An 18,084-nucleotide genomic window follows, 5' to 3' on the forward strand; every position below is an offset into this window, starting at 1 on the left:
TGAAATGTTTTAATACATAAACACTCACTAGGAATTTTGAGTGAAGGTCCTTTCAGATTTCTCTTTATGTACAGTTTTACCCCAATGAGTTATATTCCCCACATTGGTTTTTCAATCTGTTTACTGGGAATTTTCCTGCAATAGCACTGCTTTTTTTTTAAAAAAAAAAAAAAAGCAGAACTGCAGGTTGAGTATTCAAAACCAGTGCTCTGGAGTGGACAGGCCCACTCAGGCCCGACAGGACTAACTCCGAGCTCTCTTGGGGCACCATCCCAGGTCCCAAACCAGCAGCACACAGGTACCTCACGGAAGCTCAGCTTGTCATCCAAGTCCTCGTCCACCTCCTTGATCATGGCCTTCAGGCCCAGGTGGGTCTGGGGGGCCCCCAGCTTCTCCATCATCAGCTTCAGTTCCATCAGGTCAATGTAGCCATCCCGCCCGGCATCGTACCTGCGGGGCCAGAGGGAGGGCCTTGTGAGGGAGGACCACTCAAGACCCTTGGTATTCTTTCACAAATGAGTCCTTTGGGCTCAGTTACTAAAGGAAATAAGACCCCAGCATCTTCTGCTCTGCAATGCCCCAGTCCAGGGGAAGCTTCTCCCCTCGAGATGCATTTGCATTTTGTCCCACTGCAGGCGGATCTGGCAAGTACACATCGGTTTTCATGTCTTCGATCTCAACTTGGCCCCAGGGTTCTCAAGGATGAAAACCATATCTTGGTTATCTTTATTTCTCTCGATCCACACACACTGACCAACAACTTCCTGATGCTGGACACTGGAGGAGTGTGGAAGTGCCCCTGCCCCGCACACACCCCATGAATAAACTCACAGGAAATGAACAGAACCGCTCCCCCCAGGGGCCTTCTCTTGGTCACCATCCCTGTCATCTCTGCCACCACATCCATTTCTGTCACCACATCCATTTCCACCAACCTCTCCTTTAAAGCCCTCTTCCTCCTCCTTCCCTTCCGGTTCCCTGTAGCTCCAGGGGCTATAGCTGTCAATCAGGCTCTGCTCTCGGGTTTTACACTCTGTCCTGGGGAGCACTCATGGGCTCTGAATGGTCACATCAGTGAGAGTGACTGCCAGCGCTGTCCTCTCTGCTGAGTTTCAGCTACAGCCTCTCACAGAAATGGGCCCTTCTGCTGGCCGACCCTGTGGCACTCCAGCCCACTGCCTGGAAACAAAACAAACCTTGGGGGGAGGTGCAGGCCCCCCTCTTCTCCCCAGTAGCTAGGAAAGCCCTGCTGGAACCTTCTCCATCATCCCATCCCCTGCTCCCTCCCAGCCACCAGTCCTCTCCTCGTGTACTTGGACCCACTTCCCAGAGATGCTTCATTGCTCAGGTATAAACACCTTCCTAGAAAAACCAGGCTTCCTCTTATCCATCTCTCCCCCCGCTTCCCCAACAGCAAAACCTCATCACTGCTAGGAACCACTACCACCACCCACCATCCAAGAAATGTAGCCTGCGAACAATGAGAAATGGACCAGCGTGGGCTGGTGGTATTTAAGACCAGAGGTCAGGCACCCAGGGGGCTCCTTTCCAGCCGTGGGGCTCGCCTCATGCCTTTCTCCCACCCACAGTGACCCACTCCCTCTGTGGCCTTCCCCACCCTTCCCCACAAGAGCTCAGGGAGCCCCCATGGCCTCCTCAAATCTCCAACAGCACCCACTGTCTGCCCTTCTCCTTGGGTGGTTAATGTCCACCACCTCCCTCTCTGTGTATACTTTGTGCTCCCACTGGGGGTGGCCTCCTTGCCTGGAAGGATTACACCAAGGGCCTGAGGGAGCCTGAGATCCCTGGATGGGTGCTATGAGCTCTGAGGAGCTTGGAATGGTCAGGCTCCCAGGCCTGGAAACCAGCAAGGCATGTCTGGGTTTCCAGGAGGTAGGCAGAGTACTGGCACACCTCAGAGACACTGTGGGTTTGATTCCAGATCATTACAATAGAGTGAACATCAGAATAAGGTGAGTCACGTGAATTTTGGGGTTTCCCAGTGCATATAAAAGTTATGTTTATACTATACTGGAATCTGGAATCAAGTGTGCAATAACATGACGAAAAAGTTGGAAATACTGTTGGAAAAATGGCACCAACAGACTTGCTTGATACAAGATTGCCACAAATCTTCAATTGGTGAAAAACGCAGTCTCTGGAGCACAATAAAGCGAGGTCTGTCTGCATTTGAACTAAGGTGTCTCAGCCCCAGACCCAGCATCATCAAAGGATGGTGTGTGAGCACGTAAGATGGAAGCAACGACTCCCACGGGTTCATTAAAAACGACTCGGGGACCAACCTCACTTACTTTTTTTTTTTTTTTAACTTTTTTAGGTAAAGTAATAGCTTTATTGCGGTGTAATTTATACACTATAAAAGTTACTCTTTTGAAACATACAATTCTGAGGGTTTTGTAAATCACAGGCTGTACAACTATCATCATGACCTAATTCCAGGACATTTTTTCTTTTTTTTAACTGTTATTGTGATTTGGGTGAAAGTTTACAGAGAAAATTCATTGAAATTAATTGTCCGTACAGCAGTTCATGCACATTTTGCTTCATGACACTGACTGCAATTCCCCACAGTGTAGCTGATTCCAGGACATTTTCATCCCTCCAAAAAGAAACCTGTGCCCGTTCACAGTCACTCCCACTGCTGACCCCTGGCCACCAAGAATCTACATAGATTTGCCTATTCTGGACAGTTCATGTACATGGAATCATGCACTATGTGGTCAGACACCAAAAGTCAAATATTGTACGATTCCACAGAAATTCTATATTCCATATAGAATATATTCCATAGAAATATCTAGAATTGGCAAATTCATAGTTAGAAAGGCTAGAGGTAACAAGGGGTTTGGGGAAGGTTACAGGAGCTGGTGGGAGAAAGACGTAGCAGTCTGTGCTGGTAAAAATTGTTGCTGTTAGGTGCCATTGAGTCAGATCCAACTCACAGCAACCCTACGTCCAACACAAGGACACACGGCCTGGTCCCGCACCATCCCCACAATCCCTGCTATGCTTCAGCCTATGGTCACAGCCACTAGGAAACCCCATGGGGCAGTTCTGCTCTGTCCTTTAGGGCTGCCATGAGTCAGAGTCAACTTGATAGCAGCAGGTTCGGTTCGATTTGGTTTGGGATGGTTGTACAACACTGTGAATGTATTTACAGCCCTTGAATTATACACTTAGGAAGGTTTAAGAGAGTACATTTTTATGTTACACATATTTTCCACAATTAAAAAAACCCCAAAACCCCAAAAGACCTCATGGACAAAGTCACAACAGTGAGAACAAAAAGTCTTGAGTACAGAGCAAAGGAGGCCACAGTCCTCTACACCTGGCAGCAGTCTGCTCAAAGCCACACAGACCCACACTTCAGGGAGGTCATGGGCAAAGTGCGGCCTGTCAGTGGCTGCAACAGTTAGTCAAGACTCTAAGCAAGGAAGGAGGTGGAGGGTGGGGTGGGTGGCCCAGGTAAGCAGGGGTCTGTCTTCTGATGATGCTTTTAAACTTCCTGAAGCAAACCCAAACCTGCTGCCCTGGAGTCGATTCCAGCTTAAGACAGCCCCATGTGTCCCACAGCAGAACCTCTCCACCTGGCTTTCCTGGCTGTCCTCCTCACAGAAGCACATCGTCGAGTCTTCCATCTGCTGTCAGTGGGAGGGTTTGCACCATCACCTTGTAGGTTAGCAGCTGACTGCAAACCACTGGGGCCACCCAGGGACCTTCTCAGCTTCCCAGGGGCCCCAAAGGGCAACCAGAGCCGGGCTTTGTGTATGTGACAGAGACAGACTTTTACTAAACCCAAAGGTATTCTGGCAAAGACAACCAACTAGAACGAGACCTGAAAAGTAAGGAGAGCTCCTACAAACCAGCTAGGAGCGAAGTCTCTGTTACTTAGACTCTGAGCTAAAGTAAACAGGTTTCTCTAGTGTGGAACTTTCCAGAGCCCTCCGCGTGGTAATGTGTCCGGAGCTTACAAGAGGGAAACAGCACACGGACTCAGCAGAGCGACGATCCTCTGTGTCGTTCCGGGTTTTGCCACTGGAGCAGGTGCATCTTAGCAACCTAGTGTTCCCAGGAAACACTTTGGGAAAGTGCTGTCTCGGAAATTCAACATGAGGAGAGGCCAGCTCAGTGACCACTAAGGTCGCTTCAGTTGAGACAAGTATCCTAGCTTTTGCCTGGCAGGACCAAGTTTGCAGAGAAGACCGGAGCAAGGCAGAGTGATGCAAACCATTCTGCCTTCAAGATGTGAGCTATCAGGGTTTGGCTTAGCATCGAAGAAGCCAAAGGAGGAAGGGAGGGGCAGAAGAGCACAAGCATGATGGGCCGGTCCAGAGCAGGAGACAAACTGGGCCCCAGGAAGGACGGAGAGAAGAAAAGGTCAGGATGCAGGCCAGAATCTGTCTTCAACCAGAGCGGGCAGGAAGGGTTCCCAGCTCACCTAAGTCAGGGATAGCAGCGCCTCCCACAGACACAAAGGGCCTTGGGCTGGGAGGTCACAGGCAGTGGGTGAGTGGGTGGCAGGCTGGAGAAAAGACCCTTTCACTTCTCTTCTGGGGTTGTGATGGGAGGAATCAGGGAGGCTCTCAAGCCCGAAACCATGGTGCAGAGAATGACTTGGTCTCTGAGCCACAGTCTTTGTGACTCCCACCTGATGGCTGGGTGGAACTATGCAAATATAAGGTGCTGTGGCCCAACAAGGGGACAGGACACCTTACTAACAATGTAAATAAGGTACTCAGCACCCTTGTCGGGGTGGGACTGTGGAAGTAGGTGTATGGAACCCTAAAGTGGGGATTGGTTAGTTTTGTCATGCGCTCAGCTTAAAGTGAGCCCTGCTAGATGCAGAAGGAGAATTCTCACTGCCATCAAGACAGACAGCAGCCAGGAGAGGAGTGTGTCCTTGGACCCAAGAGCTCGGTGCTGAGATGGCAGAGGGATGGCGGTAGCAGACCCGAGAGCCCGGCACAGGACAGATGAATGGACTTGCTGGCCCTTGGAGTGAGAAAGCCGGGTGCCCCTGGGCAGGGGGCTTGCTGACGGAGTGGGGTGCACCTATCGGCAGAACTTAAAAGAGCTCTGTAACCGCTGTCCGAACCAGGGCGAAGGCCAGGCTGAGAGCCCAAGGGCCACAGAGAGGCATGTCTGAGGGCACGGCCGAGGGAAGGTGGTCCTGATAGAAGAACTACATCCTGAGTGTTCCTGGTCCTGAGTTATAACCTGTTACTTGCCTAATAAACCCCAGAATCGTGATGTTGTCTGTGAGTTCTACATGGCCATTGCAGTGAATTGTCCAACCCAGCAGAGAAGTAGAGTGTGCCTTGGGAGATATGGTTAGTGTCAGAATTGGTGAAAAGGTTGGAAGGTGGTGGCATGTCTGGCCTCATGGGCATCAGCCTTGGGCTGCTGATGGTGATTCAGTGTCCCCCTCCTGAGGGTGGAGAAGGTCAGAGAAGCATGCCCTATCCCCACTCCATTTTTGCAGGAGGATGGGAAAGCTCTAGGCTCTCAAGTGTGAAACATTTTCTACCAGTACCAGTTGCTACCACGTCCATTCTGACTCACAGTGCCTCTGTGTGTCAGGGTAGACCTGTGCTCCACAGGGTTTTCAGTGGCTGGTTTTCCAGAAGGAGACAGCCAGGACTGTCTTCTGAGGAGCCTCTGGGTAGACTTGAACCTCCACCCTGTTGGTCAGCAGCTGAGTGTGTTTACCATCTGAACTACCCAGGGACTCCAAGACATTCCCTAGGTCTCTCATGAAAATGGCATATATGTCAGAAAGGACATTGGTGGACTGTGGGCCAGAAGTTAAAGGAATTCAAAGTTCTTTAAATGGGCAGGAAAATTGAATCCAAGCCCTTTGCTGAGTATGTGTCCAGTATATGCCAACCACCCAGCCCGGAAGCAGAAACCTACCACTTAATGCACAGGTGGACAGAACAGGCCCCATCCTTGCTCTGCTAAGAGCCACGATGTCAACTGAGGATTAAAGTGAGTATACAAAAGTGGAAGGATCCAAAGAAGCTGTATGAGTAGCTGAAACACACATAAGATGCTCAATATCTTTAGGCACTAGGGAAAATGCAAATCGAAACCACACCAAGATACCCAACTCAGATGGGCGTTATTAGAAAAACAGAAAGTAGTAAGTGTTGGCAAGGATATAGGGATATAAAATGAGGCTGTGGAAAATAGCTTGACAGTTGCTCAAAAAGTTAAAACAGAACTTACTTTACAGCCCAGCAATTCCACAGTTACGTGTATACCCCAAAGAACTGAAAGCAGGGCTATTCATGTGTGTTTCACAGTCACAATATTACAGCAGTCAAAAGTGGAATCAATCTTTTTGTAGAGTCCATCAAAGATGAATGGATACACAAAGGTGGCACAGCCATACAATGGAATATTATGCAGTCATAAAAAGGAATTAGGTTCTGATGCATGCCACAACATGGATGAGCCTTGAAGACATTCTACTGAAAGAAGTAGACACGACAGGGCAAACGATCGTCTGATTCCAATGATTCAAGGTCCCTAGACCAGGTAAATCCAGAGACAGAAAGCAGAAGACAGGCTACCACGGGCTGGGGGCTAATAGGCAGCTAGGATTTATGGGTATTAAGTTTCTGTTGGAGATGATCAAAAAGAACTGAAAAATAATAGTGATGGTTACAAAATACTGTGAATGTACTTAATACTGCTGAGTGGCACACTCAAAAATGGTTTAAATGGTAAATTTCATTTATGTGTATTTTATCATAAAAATTTAAGCCAAAAAAAAGTTGGAGGGGTGTCTCCAAGGCTGAGAGGGGTAGGGAAGAAAGGTACCATGCCCAAGCCCTTCACTGCCAGGTGCTCAGAAGAGGGACTGCCACCACTCCACTCCGGCAGAGAGCACTGGCCAGGCGCCATTGATTTAAGCCCTGGCTGGCCTGTAAAGTGACCACATGAGCAGTGTCCTCTCCCCAGGGGAGCCGGGTTTGTAATCCAGCAGCTTCCCTCCCACATCAAAGCCGGCCTCCAGAAGGGATGGTTGGCAGCCACCTCCTTTGAGGTCTGATTTACAAGAACTGCAAGACAGGCAGGAAAAAAAACAACGCACGCCCCCTTGGATCATAGCATTCCTGTGCTCACACTGCGTCTTATACACCAGTGACTTCAAAACACTCCATGTAACAACTCACACTGCTCTGCCACAGTTCCCAGCACACTGTCTCATCCACACCGCCCTGTGAGCTTTACAATAGGCTATGAAGAATTAAACATCACTGCCTCTGTTTATTGCTGACGGACCACTTGCTAAGTGCCAGGCACTGTGCTGAAACGTCTCATTGAACCAAGAGTGCTGTCAGGTGGCAATGAATATCCCACCTGGCAAAACAGAAGCCAGCAGCAGATCAGAACTCACCTGGAATTTCCAAAGCAGACGCTAAGCTCTGTATAGGGGCAGGGAAGGCAAGAATGGTCATTCCCATTTCACTATGTGCCCTTCAGTATGGAGCTCTGGTGGAGCAGTGGTTAAAGCATTGGGCTGCTAACGAAAAGGCCGCCAGTTCGAACCCACCAGCCACTTCTCAGGAGACAGATGAGGCAGGCTGCTTCCATAAAGATTTAGAGCCTTGGAAATCCCATGGGGCAGCTCTACCCTGTTCTCTAGGGTCACTAGGCACCTGCATTGACTCGATGGTGGTAGCCAGGATGTGCCCTTCAAAGGAGCCCTGGTGGTGCAATGATTAAGCATTCAGCTGCTTGCTAAGCAAATGGTTGGTGGTTCGAACCCACCAGCCACTCCACAGGAGAAAAGACCTGGTGCTCCACTCCCGTAAAGGTTACAGCCTAGAAAATCCCATGAGACGATTCTACTCAGCCCCGTAGTGTCACTCCGACTCAGAACTGATCAACAGCACCAACAGCAATGTGACCCTCAACTCGGTCAGGTGTCAGGGGAGGGAGTGTGTACACTCGATATCCCAATGCACAGATCATTATTGACCATTTCCATAATTTCTGTCTAAAGACTTTGGTAGACATGATAGTGTTGTTAAGTTCCTCAGTCTTGAATGGGTGGGTTCTGATTCTGGCCTCAAAGCATGGTGCCAGGAGTTATAAGGCATGTACAAAGACATTAATTCTCAATCAAGAGAATTCCATGTTGCCAAAATACAAACATTTGGAGAAATAGCTTCACCCCAGACAAAGCTTTTAAATAAATTTAATCTGATTTAGGAGCTCTGGTGGTGTAATGCCTAAGACACTTGACTGCTAACCAGAAGGCTGGTGGTTCAAACGCACCAGCCACTCCTCAGAAGGAAGGTTGGGCAAACTACTTCTGTAGTGATACCACCTTGGAAACCCAAGGAGGGTCACTATGAGTCGGATCGACTGGACAACTGGATGGCAGTGAGTTTTTTTAATGCCCCCACATTCCTCTGAGGGGTGTGGTTCTGTTGGCTGATAGAGAAGCTGAGGTTGAGGGAGGTTAACCAGCCCAAGGACACTTGATCTATTGTTAACTAACCCAAGGATGTGAGGCCCAGCCTGATTTCCAGGCGTGCAGCTCTGCCCCGGGTGGGGGGAGGAGTGGACTAGAAAAGTCACCAAATCCATTGCTATCAAGTCAATGCCCACCCATGGTGACTCCATGTGTTACAGACTGGAACAGCTCCACAGTTTTCTCAGCTGTAATCTTCATAGAAGCAGATCACCAGGCTGTTGGGGGGGGTGGTGTCAAACTACCATCCTTTAGGTTGGTACAAGCTCAAGTTGTTTGAACCAATGGTTAGGTGCCATCAAGTTGATTCCAACTCATGGTGATCCTACATGCAACAGAACAAAACAGTGCCCTGTCCTGCGCCGTCCCTACAACTGATGCTACGCTTCAGCATGTTGTTGCAGCCACTGTGCCAATCCACCTCGTTGAACATCTTCCCTTTTTGCACTGACCCTCTACCTTACCCAGCATGACGTCCTTCTCCAGTTGGGCCAAATACGGAGACCTAATATCTAGGTCAGCAGAGAACACCAGGAAGATGTTTACCTGTATTTTACTGACTGTGCAAAGGCATTAGACTGTATGGATCATAACAAATTATGGATCACACTGCAAAGAGTGGAGATTCCAGAACACTTAACCGTGCTCAAGAGGAACCTGTCATAGACCAAGAGGCTGTCATTAGAACAGAACAAGGGGATACTGTATGGTTTAAAATCTGGAAGGGTGTGTGTCAGGGTTGTATCCTCTCGCCATACTTACTCCATCTGTATGCTGAGCAAATAATCTGTGATGCTGGACTATAAGAAGAATGTGATGCTGGAGGAAGAATGTGGCAACAGGGTTGGAGGAAGACTCATTAACAACATGTGATATGCAGATGACATAACCTTGCTTGCTAAAAGTGAAGATGACTTGAAGCACTTACTGATGAAGATCAAAGACTGTGGTATGTATCAGAGTCTGCAGTATGGATTACACCTTAACATCAAAGAAAAAAAAAAAAAAAAAAAAACACAACTCTCACAACGGACCAAATAGGCAATATCATGATGAATTAAAAAAAAGATTAAAGTTGTCAAAGATTTCATTTTTACTTGGATCCACAATCAATGCTCATGGAAGCAGCAGTCAAGAAATCAGACATCATATTGCACTGGGCAAATGTGTTGCAAAAGAGACCTCTTTAAAGTGTTAAAGAGCAAAGAAGTCACTTTGAAGACTAAGGTACACCTAACCCGAGCCATGGTATTTTCAATAGCCCCATATGTATGTGAAAGCTGGACAATGAATAAGGAAGACTAAAGAAGAGTTGATGCCTTTGAATTGTGGTGTTGGCAAAGAACACTGAAAATACAATGGACTGCCAGGAGAACAAGGAAATCGGTCCTGGAAGAAGTGCAGCTGAAATGCTCCTTGGAAGCGAGAATGGCCAGACTTTATCTCACCTACTTTGGTCATGTTGTCAGAAGGGACCATTCCCTGCAGAAGGATATCAGGAATTATGAAAAAGGGGAAGACCCTCAATGAGATGGATTTACACAGCAGCTGCAATGATGAGCTCAAGTACAGCAAAGATTGTGAGAATGGCGCAGGACTGGGCAGTGTTTAGTTGTTGTGAACAGGGTCACTATGGGTCAGAGCCAACTCGAGGGCACCTAACAATATTGACGTCAGTCTTATGGAATGCTAAGGTTGCCCCTTCAGTGACAAGTTAAAGACAGAAACAAGGTGACCAAGATAAAGGCCAGTGAGATGTTTCCTGGGAAAGTTAGGTATCTAACAGATAAAGAAAAAGATGAGACTTTCCAGAAGGTTTTAGGACCACTTCAATCTGTGCATCACACTGGGGTGTGGCTGGAGGAAGCTGGAGGTGAGGATTCAGAGCAGAGAGGCAGGAGGGTAGTAGGAGGAGGTTCACCTTCAGCCAACTTGAAGGTCACTGTTTCCAGCACCCTCAAGGTGAAAGATCCTGACCCCAACGACAAACAGGTCATCTTCCACCTGAATTCTGGGCCTGTAGAGAGGCAAACCTTGTTTGGAGACTCCCTGGCTCCCCCCACACCCACGAAAATGCTGTCATTTTCCTTACAGATTACGTAGACTTCAACCAGGAAGAAAGAAGGAACAGGGCCTAGAATAGCCTGCACCCCCAGCTGGGCTGCCCGCCCTGCCTGTGGGTCCAGGGCCCGCACCAGTCCCAGAGGAGCCTGGGGAGAGAGGACCGGCCTAAATCTAGGTCACCTTCAAGTCTGGTCTAAATCTGCACCCTGCCCCAATCCAAACCATCTAAATATTACACACAGACACACACACACACACACACCCCTTCACATCTTTTAAAACACTTTCAGGATGATGGGTCCTTACTTACTGAGTGACTCTTTCCGCACAGCCAGTCCTGCATGAGAGGCAAAGCCAGCCTTAGGTGGGCTCCTCTAGAAGGTTCCCGGGCTGCCCGAGGACTGGCCATCACTGGCAGCGGCATAAGGTAAGATGGTCCCTGGACCACCAGGGACACAGGTGTCCGTGGCCGCCATCTGGGAAAGCCCCTTTCCACAATCAGCCCTTTTACCAACCAAAGGCCAATTCGCAAGGGACAGGGCTGGTTTCCTGTGTCCGGGAGCTCTGGGCCTTCAGCCTATGTGAATCACTGACTCTTTGAGCTTCCACTGCACAGGGCCCCTGGGTTTTCTCAGTTTCCACTTTACCACAATAATCCTGCCATTAAGGAAGAAAGAATCAGCCAAGCTTTGTCTGCCTGAAGGTCAGCCACCCAACACTCCCTGGAGATCCTGGGGCGGGGGGCAGGGTTTCTCCGAGGGGGCAGTGACAGTAAAACAACTGTATGCACGGGGGCGGGGGACCACCAGGACCCTCGGGCTCTTCTTCACACAGAGATGCTTGTACAGGAATCATACGCTTTCTCAGTGCCTCAAACATTCATGTGGTCCGCCAGGCAGCAGCAGTGCACAGTTACGATACGGAACCTCAGGTCCCACCGCAGACCTGCCGAGGTGGAACCTGCGCTTACCAGGATCCCTACTTGGGGACCTCGGGTTCCAAGTCCAGAAGGGCACTCCACCCACCAGCAGGTGGCCACCCAGCGGGTGTCCCTAAGTGTACCTTGTCCAGGTGAGTCCTGGGGACTCCCCAGGTGGAAGGACACGTTCTTCCTCGTACCTCCCAGCCTCCATCTGAGAAGAATACTATGCGCTCCTTTGAAGGGAGGATGGTGGGACCGATTCACTTACTTTGAAAGGTTGTCAGGAAAGACCGACAGCTAGAAAGGACATCAGGATTGGTAGCGTAGAGGGTCAGTGAGTGGAGGGAAACCCCAGGAGCTGGACGGACACAACAGTGGCAACAGTGGACTGCAACAGAGCAACAGTCACGGAGATGGGGCAGGAGTGGGTACCGTTTCTTCCTCTTACAGGGAAGGTCCACGAGTCAGATCAGCAGCAAACAGCATCTGTGTGCCTCCAGCCTTCTGATTGGCTGCAGGCAGGAAACAAGTGCTTTACAGTACAACTCTATGTAAATTGCACTGGGGGGTAGGGGGATTTGACTTCTAACCAGAAGACTCCCAGTCACTTTTGACTAGCTCCCCAATGTTCCAAACACTTGGTTCACTCACTCACTCAAGCACAAATAGTCCAGATGGGGAGGCGGACCCGCACAGCCAGGGTTCAGCTACCTGGAGAGCAGGGAGGAGGCTGAGGTAGAGGGAGAGGAATTGATGACCAATCACAGGACTGGGAGGGAGACACTGTCACCTGCACAGTTCAGAGGTTCCAGAAGTTTCCAGGGGGCATGAGGAGAAGGCTGGAGGGGCCTGCAGAGCCAGGTCACACAAGCCAAGTTGTCTTCCTAAGGGCAGGAGGGACCTCCAGTGCCACCACCTGCCCCACCTAAGGGTCTGGCACGGGGAAGCAAGCTCAGATGACTGGCTCAGAGAGACAGCTCAGTGAGCTGGCTGGCTTCTTCCGGAGGAGTGGGGGTGGGGCAAGCTGATGAAGGCAAGGGGGCCCAGTTGGGGAGCATGAGAGAGGGATGGCGAGGTGGGGTGGTGGCCAGCCTCGGGCACAGAGCTACACTCCAGCTTCACCTGTTCTACGCAGACCAGAGCCATGAGGGCACTACTGGGGCACAGTTTCACAATGTGCTGGTTTCCAGCAAATTCCCTTCCTTTTTTGGTGAGAGGCAAACATTCTTACAGGCTCTGGTGGCATAGTGCTTAAGGCACTTGACTGCTCACCAGAAGGCTGGCAGTTCAGACCCACCAGCCACTCCTCGGAAGGAAGGTTGGGCAATCGACTTCCGTAGCAATACTGCCTTGGAAACCCAAGGAGGGGTCACTATAAATCAGGGTTGACTTGATGGCAGTGAGTTTGGTTTTTTGTTGTTGTTGTTGTTAAGGGAGTGGGGGGGGAGGTTTGGGCCCCCCACTGGCAGCCACTACGCCCTGCAGTTACACCTTGTAGTTGGGTTAGGAAGTTCATGGAGAGAGATGAGGGGGTGGGGCAGAACTGAAGGGTCATAGCCACTACCAACTGGGCACCCACTGTGCACCCAGCGTCTTGGACAGCAGAGGGAGCCTAGCAAAGCAGCCCCTACCCAGGCCTGCAGGACAAGCAGTGAATCTGCTTTGTCCTGTCCACCAAATGCATGCTGCCTGGGTGCCTTGGCCCTGCAAGGGACAGTCACAGGGATGGGGGGTGCACAGTGGGTGGCCACCCAGGATGGCCGTTCAGTGCACCCAGACTGCCAGCCTGGTGCCCCCTAACTGCTTCACTGCAGAAGGGTCTCAAATAGGAAGGTGTCAGTCACATGCAAGTCCTCCCTCATACCAGCAAGCCGGCTGTGGGCCCTGGGGAGCCCATCCACAGGAGAAGCCAACAGTCAAGAGCCAACAGGTCAGTAGCGCAGAATGCTTGGGCCGTGCGCCCAGTGAGATGAACTGTAGCGGGCTCAACATCATGCAAAACGGGCAGGGGAAGCACCCAGAGCCAGGGTTCAGCTGCCTGGAGAGCAGGGAGGAGGCTGAGGTAGAGGGAGAGGAACTGATGACCAATCACAGACCCCTTCCAGCAGTCAAGGCGGCCAGAGAACTGGGGGGGGGGGGCGCGCACTGTGGCTGTGGTGACACGCCCCACCTTCAAGTGACAGGCCCTGCTGGGGCCCAGGCCCGCTGCTCCCTGGAGTGGAAAGAACCCTTGAGCTAGAACCCAGCAACCTAATTAAGGTCTTGACTGCATACCACAGTCACGAGGTCTGGGGACAACTGAGAAGGTCACTTACCTTTTCCACATCTTCTCACTTACAGGAGTGTGGCTGCAGGGCCTGGGCCCATGTGCGGGTCAGTGGCTCAGAGACAGAGATGCAGGGCCTGCCTTGAGGCTCAGGTTACCCCCAGCATCTGCCGTGCACCTCGGGCTCCTCCTGAGCAGTCATTGGGGGCCTTGGGCCACTGCAGCCGTCAGAGCTCAGGGCCCTTTAAATGACCCAGAAGCCATTGCTCTGTCCACAGCCCTGGACAAGGCCTGGGGTGAGCACGGGGCTGGAGGGAGAAGCCACTCAACCATAAAGACCTCATCCCTGCTTTTCCAGGGTAAACACTAGTGGGGAAGAAGAACCTCCTAAAAATCGTGGATGACCGTCAAGTCAAACCAAAAAAAAAGGAGCTCTGGTGGCGTAGTGCCTAAGACATTTGACTGCTTGCAGTTCAAACCCACCAGCCACTCCTCAGAAGGAAGGTTAGGCAATCTACTTTCTTAGTGGTACTGCCTCAGAAACCCAAGGAGGGGTGTCTATGAGTCAGATGACCAATGGGTCTAAGGATAAGGGATTAGAAATTAGTAGCATGGGAGGGAGGCGTGGGGAGGCGGCAGTCACCTAGCAAGAGTATGGGCTGGGCTGGGGGACCCAGGGAGAGAGAAGAGCACAACACCAGTAGGGACCCGCTGGAGCTGGCCTGTGGGTCAGCATGAGAGGCCTGTCCTTGTCCCCTGGGAAATGCATAGGAGCTTCTCAAGAGGGAAGCAAGGCTGGACCCTGCAAGGTCCCTGGGGCCACAGAATATAATAAGGTGGAAGAGGGAGGGTGGGTGGGGAGTGTCCTGGGGTTGGGGAGGCCGGGGGGCCTGGGGGGTTGTCCTCCAAGCCATCTACGCCCCAGACTGGGGTGAGCTACAGTGTCTGGTTCCTCAGCTGTTCCCCCACCAGGAAGGGGCAGAGTGCCCAGCCGTGGGCATGGGACAGTTTAGAAGTCTTCAACACTGTTCTACTGCTTCCTGCCAGCCAGTTCTAAGATGGCAGAAGGCTACGGTTGTATCCTTGACCCAGTTGTGGGAGGCAGGCCTGGCTGGGGAAGAGACCAGGAAGCCACACCACATACCAGAGGCAAAAGTCTTCACTTTGGAATCAGACCTCAGCGTCACAGATGGAGGCAGGCCACTGCTCCCCACTTCCACACTCCCCCACGGCCCTGCCTGGCCCAGAACCAGGAACTGGCTGTGAGGAGCCCGCCCGCTGCTATCACCAGCAACCGGCCCTGACCTTCCCGGCCAAAGAATTGGCAACACAGGCAACAGCTGGACGGACACCGCAGGAAAAGAAAACCAGGCCCCGACACCCACACACATCCCCACACCCGCCCACGGAGGTGTGTACCAAGGTCACCAAGCCCAGACAGGCCCTTAGCGACAGACAGCAGGCAGCCATCAAAAGGAACAGTGACTCCCACCAAAGATGGAGGCTGGCTGGTGCGCTCCCCTCTGCCCCCCAGACCCTTCTAGAGGAGGAGGGACACAAGGCATGGAAGCCATGATTATAAAAAAATGAAGGTGGCCGGGAAAGTGGAGGGGGCTCAGCAACCAGCTTTCAAAGGCAGAAAGCTGTCGAGAAGGAGAACCAGGAAATCTGCCCAAGAAAACCAGTTGGATTCCCCAAATCCAGAGAGGGGGGCAGGGGGCTTCAGCGATGCCAGGCTCTTTGGAGAGTGGGAGGGAACATGGAATGAAAGTGAGAGTTCAAAACAGTTTGCCTAGGGCACAGGCGGTGCCCCCACCCACCTCTCAAGTACCCACAGAGCACTCCCAGCTGCAAGGGGTCTACACCCCACAGGCAGAGAAATAACTACAAGATCTCAATTAAAATGACAAAAATTAATGGCCCAGAGCAAAGACCTCCACCTTCGGGCATTCAAGACCCCCCAGTATCCAGAAGACCCCTGTCTGGTTTCTAGGATCCAAGTCTGCCACCAAAAAGTTCCTCACACACATACACACACACACACACACACACACACACACACGTACGAAGCCACAGAGGAATATAAGGGAGCTGCCAAGAGACGTTGTTATAATGTTTAGTGAAAAAATACAAGAGGGACATGACAGACCCTGACGGGGCTCAGCCTTCCTTCTTCACTAACAGAACCCCCGTTTGGTCAGGTGTCCACCCCTCAAGAAAGGAGTCTCTGTCCAGCCCAGGCATGACCAGTCCTAGCCAGTACCTGCTGCAAAGAGATCACCAGGCCTCTCCTCCTACTGTCCCCACCTGAAAGGTCCACTGAAACCCGATTAGCCGCCCTAGCGACGCTAAGGCCTGCACTGGCAGACGGCTCATGAGGTGGAATGGCTGGGAATCGAACCAGGTCTCCTGAAGGTGAGAGTCTATCAGAGCCACCAAGACAGGACGACGGTGGAGGAAAAGAGATGAGGGGCAGGGAACAAGGAGTGAGGAGCTGGAGGACAACCTCTGCTTTGTGGGTTTCAGCGGTGTCAGCGGCTGACGTAGCAGTTGGCTGGACGCCCGTTACATCACCATCTCGGATTCTTAATCAAAAAGACAGCTATCTCATAGCTGAATGTGCCTCTCCCCACCCTCTCTTTGGGGAATTCAAAGACAAGCTTTTCGTATTCTGCAAAAACATCCCAGCTGCATTTTGAGGCGCTGTATTTGGGTCTTGCCTTTAAGGGGCTGTCCTTTTACGTCCGTTGGAAGCGGCCCCCAGATAAGCCCAGGGTAATTAAAATTTCCTGTCTGCCCTCAATCGCACCCTGCCAGCTCACGTTACAACCCCAGACACGCTGGAGTTAGTTTCTCCCGGCCTTCTCACTCTTCTCTTAAAATCAGGCCACTATTCTCTGGGCCCGGGCTATCCAGTAACACACTTGGAAATGGACAGGGCGCTTTCTCTGGCCGGACTGACGCTGCCCCTGGCTTCCCACACTCATTAGAAAATTCTTTCTTCTGCAACACATCATGTGGGAGACAGGCACATTTGTGTGGGCCCCCGGGATGCAAGAATGAATGACACCCATTCCAAGAGCCACAGAAGCTTACAGACTGGTAGGGATCCAGTTGCTTTTAAACCCCAAAAATCTACAAAATCCCAAAGCAAAGTGCTTCTGCTAAAGGAAAAGTCCAACTTAAAAGTTCAAGTTCAAAGCCTGCTTCGCAGTATCTGCATGAATTTATCTAGCCCCAAACAAAGAGTGGGTGTACTCTGTCCAGGTCAAGTAAGGTTATTCACGGCCAGGGGCCAGGTGAATTGTATGGCGACATCGGAATCTGGATCTAGAAGCTCCTGCTGAAAGGTGACATTCTTGCTGAAAGTAAGTGAGCTCCTGGCACAGGCGGGGGGTTTTCTGTTGGTTTTGCTTTTGTAGTTAAGACTTCGAATCCATGTGGCTTAGAATTGAGCTTTGGCAAGGCCGGCCCTCTTTCTGAGGCCCCTGGGCGGTACGAACGTTTGCATTTGACTCAAAGTTGGGCTCAAACCCCCCAGCAGTGCCCCAGCTCAAAGGCCTGGTGATCCCCTCCTGGAGAGATTCGATTCCGACTCACAGTGACCCCCGTTGGGTTCCGAGGCTGTGAATCTTTATGGAAACCCTCATCTTTCTTCTGCACAGTGGTTGGTGTGTTTGAACCGTCAACCTGTTGCTTAACAGGCAAATGCCTTAACCACTATACCACCAGAGTGCCATGTAGTGACCCTATAGGATAGCATAAGGAGTTCTGGTGATACAGTACCTAAGGTTTTAACTGCTAACCAGAAGTTTGGCGGTTCAAACCTACCAGTTGCTGCATGAAAGGACAATGGGGTAATCTATTTCCATAAAGATTTACTACCTTGAAAACCCAATGGGAATCACTATGAATCAGAATCGACTCGATGGCAGTGGGCAGGATAGGACGGTGTTCTGGTTCCCTAGTGCCACTCTGACAAGAATATACCACAAATGGGATGGCCTTAACAAACAGGAGTTTATTCTTATTTCGAGGCTTTAAGTCCAAGTTCAAAGTGCCAGGCTCTAGGGGCTGGGTGAAAGCCCCTCAACCTTGGGGTCCAGCTCTGCCTCCTGCTCCCAGCCCACTGGAGCTAGAGGTGTTTCTTCACTCAGACAGCTGCTGCCTGCTGAGACTGAGAAGCCCCAAGGTTGACAAGTAAAAAAGCACAGTCCCGATGTTACCAAACCACATGGCAGGCCATTAACTTAAGTCCATTGTTAGTCCCAAGGTCGGCAGAGCATGGCAGGCTGCTGAACAAGGACACGGCTACATGCAGGG

At 51.0% G+C, this 18,084-nt stretch overlaps 1 protein-coding gene across 1 annotated transcript in view; it reads right to left on the reverse strand.

The window, feature by feature from the left end:
* EFHD1 (EF-hand domain family member D1) overlaps positions 1–18,084 on the reverse strand; it is a 65,008-nt gene that overhangs the window by 16,292 nt on the left and 30,632 nt on the right. Inside the window, exon 4 of the mRNA XM_007943791.1 lies at positions 303–450. Coding sequence (XP_007941982.1) covers positions 303–450 — 148 coding nt within the window. The remainder of the gene's footprint in view (positions 1–302; positions 451–18,084) is intronic.

The sequence above is a fragment of the Orycteropus afer genome, unplaced genomic scaffold (genome assembly GCF_000298275.1).
Source record: "Orycteropus afer afer isolate SDZICR_OR568_19922 unplaced genomic scaffold, OryAfe1.0 scaffold00006, whole genome shotgun sequence".
In the NCBI taxonomy this organism is placed as follows: domain Eukaryota; kingdom Metazoa; phylum Chordata; class Mammalia; order Tubulidentata; family Orycteropodidae; genus Orycteropus; species Orycteropus afer.